Source organism: Electrophorus electricus, chromosome 15 (assembly GCF_041902795.1).
Source record: "Electrophorus electricus isolate QZ-2024a chromosome 15, ASM4190279v1, whole genome shotgun sequence".
Classification (NCBI taxonomy): domain Eukaryota; kingdom Metazoa; phylum Chordata; class Actinopteri; order Gymnotiformes; family Gymnotidae; genus Electrophorus; species Electrophorus electricus.
This window is the reverse complement of record NC_137511.1, coordinates 9,676,316-9,682,531: the sequence shown is the minus strand read 5'-3', so window position 1 is coordinate 9,682,531 and position 6,216 is coordinate 9,676,316. Positions and strand designations below refer to the sequence as shown.

General features: G+C 38.0%; 1 protein-coding gene across 1 annotated transcript; it reads left to right on the top strand.

Moving 5' to 3' along the window:
• The first annotated feature begins 2,046 nt into the window (after positions 1–2,046).
• On the top strand, positions 2,047–5,944 carry calm2b (calmodulin 2b, (phosphorylase kinase, delta)). Its single transcript, XM_027002666.3, has 6 exons — positions 2,047–2,169; positions 3,338–3,368; positions 4,499–4,642; positions 4,827–4,933; positions 5,027–5,162; positions 5,319–5,944. Exons 1-6 carry the CDS (start codon positions 2,167–2,169, stop codon positions 5,345–5,347), a joined length of 450 nt encoding a protein of 149 aa, XP_026858467.1. The 5' UTR covers positions 2,047–2,166; the 3' UTR covers positions 5,348–5,944.
• The last annotated feature ends 272 nt before the right edge of the window (positions 5,945–6,216 follow it).

Genomic DNA, 6,216 nt, shown 5'->3' with positions numbered 1-6,216 from the left:
ACTTCATACTTGCCAGCATCACCCATCTGTGTCTCATATGGCTTTTTATGCCCTCAATTACCCATTGACAGAAACTGGCATCCTATTACCTTGTTTTTGGAGTAACTATAGTCAATATCACTAGATCTTAGCTTTGTGCACAAATGAACAAAAGAGGATAAAACAGATCTCATATAGTAAATTCATATGACAGACATTAGACAGTTTTCCAAGTCCCTTTAATTAATGATTGTTGATACTGTCTATTGTGCATGATTACACTTAACAATAATTGAAATCCAGTGTTAAAGAAGACCTAAAAAAAGAATCTACTTCAAATTCTCATATAGACATACATTTTTCAGCAATGGATAAAGTTAACTGCAATATATCACTGGTGTTTTATTCCTTATACTATTTGTTAGGTACATGACAGTTTGCCATTTAACTAGTAAAGTTTATCCTGCAAAAGCATCAAATGAATTTTTGAAGGGCAAAAAGCATTATAATCAGGGGAAAAGATGATAATGCAATAAAAGCAAACTAGGAACATTTGTGATTCAATAATCTTTTTCATGACATGACTGTTAAGACTTGTTTCCTGTATACATATTAAGACAAACTGAACTAAATTGTACCATCATACTGGGAATTCTCTGTTGAAAAGGTCTATGGTTAGGTGATGGAGTCCACCTTTATAGATTACTGTGAGTGTGTGACAGATTTTCCCTCTTTACTTTTTATTAGAATAACTGTTGCTCATAGAATTGTACAGTATAGAGGCTGTATATACTTGCTTAGATAGACTACCTAATATATTTATTGTTTTATTGTGGTACAAATGTGTCTCATTAAAAACAACTTGTTTATTATGTAGATTACAAAAGATTAACATAATCTGTGACCTTTAAAACTGTAATATAAAATTGTAGATTAATCAGTACAGAAAGTGTAAACCTATGGACAACAAGAAAAAAAGCAACAGGCAAGTTGTGCTTGTGTTATGTGCACAGACTCAGGGTGATTCATGATTTCCCACTGTTTTTTACAATCTCTGCAAGGGGAAATATGCGGGACCACCCTAGTTCTCCAAGTGCAATTTTGGTCTGAAAGGTATTTATAAACCAAAGTTAAAGTCTTGTAAATTTTTAGTTTTTTAGGTGGCAGCCAGTCTATGAACAACCTATTGTAAAGAAAATAATAAGAAAACACACAACCCAGGATTTGCTATATTTATGTTTGATTCACATATCATGAATTAAACACTGTAACTGTAACAAACTATTTTAAGCAGGCCTATCTGAATTATCTAAACAGGCTTATACAGCGTACTCTAACTTTTTAAAAGAGCAACAAGGGACCTGGGACAGTCAAGCATGCAGAAATCAGACTTAAGTTGTGCATTTCTGTCATTCCATCTCTACAATTCTTAAATTCTCAAGGTATTTTCCACCCACTGATACAAGAATTGATTACAGTAACAGATCAGCCTCTTTTAGGTTCTGATGTGCCAAACTAATATATCACACTACTGATAAGTGAACTCACATTACACAAACCTAATTTATGTTCAGTGTAGTAAAATAACAGATTATCAAGGAAGAAATTGTGAAACTTGTATACCTGTACGCATACACGGTAATTCCCAGTTATACAAAGTATCAAAACTCATGTATTTAAACATCAAAACTCTTTATTTATTTATTTTTTTACTGATACATGTTCACACGAACTACTGGATTAGCTCAGGTGATTCGAGCCCAATGGTTTCAAACTATTTATGACTGGCTAGACGCTACAATGTGTGACCGAGGGAGTGACGCATTGCAGGTACAAACAGACCAATCAGAAACTTCCGCACAACCGACTCCCGGGAAGTAATCATCCGCCATCTAATAGTTCTAAGGATTTTTGTTGAATGGTTTTGTTATTAAGGCAAAACAAGCGCACGAGTCTTTTTGGTCACATTTTTAATATATGATAGTAATTTTGCTTCCATTTTAGTGAGCAATTTTGCATTATACTCCAGAGATTAGTAGTCAGAATGCGGATCAGGAGGCGGATGGGCACACATGATAGGGGAGGTGTTTATGTCCAACCGTCAAGGCGGGTCTATACTGTACCAAATTTTCTGTTCCCCATTTGAGACGTGTGCTTGGAGGGTGGAAGGCAGACAAATATAGGAAAATGGTAAGCGTATACCAGTATTTAATTTTAAATGTGCGACGTTCAAAGGTCAAGCACTAGAAAATGTTAAATGTTATCGTTGGAAGTGTCTTAATCGTAAGGAAAATGGGGAGTGAAAGACTTCACTGAGGTGCGTTATGTTAAGGTAACATAGCTAGAGCTAGCTGAAGCTAGCTGTCCTGTGTCAGCCAGACATATGCCGCCTGTTTCACTTACGCGAATATAGCTAACGCTAGCTAGGCAGACTGAAACAAACCGTATTCCTACGACCAGCATCGTTATCTACAGAAAAAAAGCTATGATGGCTAGCTAGCTAACTGAACCGTGTTTTCCAATCGCTTTTCTCATGTTTTGGCATGGTTACTTCTGGAATATGTTTGCTAGCTGTGTAACTAGTTAAACTAGTTGGTTGGCTGGCTGGCTGGCTGGCTGGCTAGCTAGCTAGGATACCAGGAATACGAAACTGATTATGATGGCTAGCATGGCTAGTTGGCTACCTCGCCTTAGCTAATTCATTCCAGTTAGCCAAAGTGTAACAGTGCCTAACCTATTTAGCTAGTGTTAACTTAAAACTAAAGGTTAATATACACCCATTTGCACACTGTTAAAATTGCAGCGTTAGTGTTAACTGGCTTACGTTGTTACTCAACTAGGACTAATTGTAACTGGCTAGCTAGCTAACCGGCTAGTTAGCTAGCCGGTTATGCTATCTAGCTGGCAAGTCTCACCGTTTAATGTTTGTAAGCTAGCTAACAAACGTTTTTATAGTAAGATAGAGCTCCTTAATGTTTAGAGGCTAGCTAAGTTATGTTTTCATAATGCCGCTCAGGCTGGTGCTCGATAGCTAGCGTTAGTTACTGCCATGTGAAGGGAGCTATAGTTTCGGAAGATTTATGGCGATAGCATATGTAGCTAGCTAGCTGTCTGGAGCATAACGTGTCCTGGCAAGAACTGTGAACTGATTTCGTTTCCTTGGTTGAAGTACCCGAAACTGTTCAGAAAAAGTTTAGTTTAAGCAGTCATCACGTTGGAGTTGAATTTGCAGAAAAAATGTTGGTTGCAGAAAAGCGCGCGGTAAGAGGCGGCGCGCACAGCAGGGTAAAAAAACAAAAACAAAACCTGTACTTCGGTTACTAGTTAGAATGCTTGAACTTATACATTTTTCTTCTAGGCCGATCAACTGACAGAAGAGCAGATTGCGGGTAAGGTCCTACATTTTACTACTGCTTTGTACAGTTGAGTCTTTGTCTTTTGCGCATTCCATTTTTGCGCTACGTTGTTGCATTGTCATCATCTTCTGTTGCCTTTTAAGGCGGGTTCTTGGACATGCATGTGTGTTAACTTTGGACATGGGTGGGCAGACCCACTGCTGTGAAATCACTTCCTCAGATCTGCAATTACAGAGATTGCTGGAGGCTTATGGAAACTTGAACAATTAATTTTTACTACCATAAATACGTGTCCTGTGGAATATTTACATCAGTTAGACAGGACCTTTTAATCTGTTGCTTGGGTTAAGTTTATGTATTTAAACAGGTTAGCCTGAATGTTGGTATTTGTTAGCTAAATCTGGTTTGTAGCTTGGTTAAAATGTTGCTCTTAACTTTATATCATTGATTCAGAGTTGTCTAGTGCCTTCTGAAAAAGCTCTTTGTATTAGAGAGCACTCATCTTGTACTACTTGTATACACATCCCGTTTCCGCCCACTCGACACCCACACCCACTTACTTTACTCATGGGGAAGCTGAACGCAGAGGACTTTGTTGACTAATGGAAGAGTTTTCCAGGAGGTGCATTGTGTAGTTTCTCTAACTTTGACATTTCCAGATCTTGCTAACCACTTGCTGTAAGGCAGTATCATTAACATGGATCTAAGATGTATGGGCTGGGTCAGTGTTGCTATAGCTCTGGCTTGTTTGTGTGCCTGTGTCACAGTTCCCTCCTGTTCTAGATATTTGAGGCATTCCTGGTAACTGTCTTAATTTTGTAATAACTACAGTTGTCAGACCTTTTAAGATTAACTTTTTTTTTTTGTCCAAAGACACATCTCTACCTTTTTCATATATGAGCACCGACTTCTTTCCACAAAGATTTTGGTCTTGACAATTTGATTCAATCTTGCACAGTGTTGGGCATGTGATCTTAAAACTAGTGGTTTGGTGACATCCTTTGTAGTGTATCAAATGGCTTACTCTCCACAATCAGCAGTAATAAAAATATTTCATAATAGTCTTTTAAGACCCATCATAAATGGTACTTGTACAGTGAATGTTTAGTGTAACATTTTGTAGTAGCACGTTTTCTAACACCATTACTCTCGTCTTCCTACAGAATTCAAAGAGGCTTTTTCGCTATTTGACAAAGATGGAGATGGTACCATCACCACCAAAGAGCTTGGTACAGTCATGCGTTCCCTTGGCCAGAACCCAACAGAGGCAGAGCTTCAGGACATGATCAATGAAGTGGATGCAGATGGTGAGATCATATGAAACCATTTGGATTAATGTAGTATTGAGACCTCTTAAGACGGCTCAGTGAGATACAAACTCAACATCTGATGTTAATTAGGCTAGTGTGACTGCGTCATACATGCCCAATGTTAACTCATTTGTGGCTAAATACAACAGTATGACAGACCTCTTTCTCACTTCTCACCCAGGCAATGGAACAATAGACTTTCCAGAGTTCTTGACCATGATGGCAAGGAAGATGAAAGACACAGATAGTGAGGAAGAGATCCGAGAAGCTTTCCGTGTCTTTGACAAGGTACGGCTCTTGCTGATGTTTGGCTACTACTGAAGATGACCACCCTTTGTGTGTAATGAGAGGGCTGATGCTTAATGGGTTACATGTTTCTAGGATGGCAATGGCTACATCAGTGCTGCCGAGTTGCGTCACGTGATGACAAACCTGGGGGAAAAGTTGACAGATGAGGAAGTGGATGAAATGATCAGAGAAGCGGATATTGACGGTGATGGCCAGGTCAATTATGAAGGTAAGCAAGCCGGGTCATAGAAGTCAAGACGGTAGCATGTGAATTGGTACAAAATTGCTCTATTAGAATAGTAGTCTATGAAATTATGGCTATTTTTATTTATTTAATATAATTTATTTATTTAAAAGAACCTTTTTTTCCCCCTTCTCTCTGCAGAATTTGTACAGATGATGACAGCAAAGTGAAAGCCTTGTACAGAATTTCTTGTATAAATTTATTTGCCTTTTATTTGTAATTTCTGTAAAATGCTACATTTTAATTCTTCCCAACATCTCTGGCTGTTCAAGGGAAATGCATGTGTAAACACCCCGCCACCAATCCCAGTGCATTATCATTTTAATACTTTTGTCTAGCAGTCGCAAGACCAGAGGCTGGGCATGTAGGCTGACGCTGCATTTACCAATCTGTCAGCTCACTATTAGATGTAGACGGTCAGCTGGGTGTCACCCATCAACCCCCCCCCCCCCCCCTTTTTTTTTTTTTCTTTTTTTTTTAAAAAATAATGTGGAGCAACTACCCTGCATGGACAACGGACTAAGTACATGTACGGGGGAATCAACATTGCACTATTGCGACATCAGTAAATTAAGTACTATGGGGTTTATCAGCAGGTACTCGTACACTAGTCTTTTTGTATTTGTTTTGTTCTCTGGGTTATGCTTTATAATTGGTTGGTTTTTCTTTTCTTTTGTTTTTTTATTGCTTATGGCACAGCCATGCCTCAAACAATCCATTCCAAGTTGTATATTTGTTTTCCAATAAAATTGACAATTTATCCCAAATGTATTTTTGTTCATTTGAAAAAATGCAGTCGTCAGAAGCACAATATTTTAAATGCAGCTTTAAAAAAGATTCTTACATTTGTTAGTCTTGCTCACTGGAAAGTGGTTAAGCGCCACTAAGTACGTCTTTAGAGGCAGGGTAGCTTTTTAAACTATTGTCCTGAGTGAGTTTATTGTGAACACAATCTGACAAAGACCAGCAGGTTTAGAAATTTAGATTATTAATTTGTTATGAAAAGAACTTTTAAATGATGTATAAGATGTGAATAACC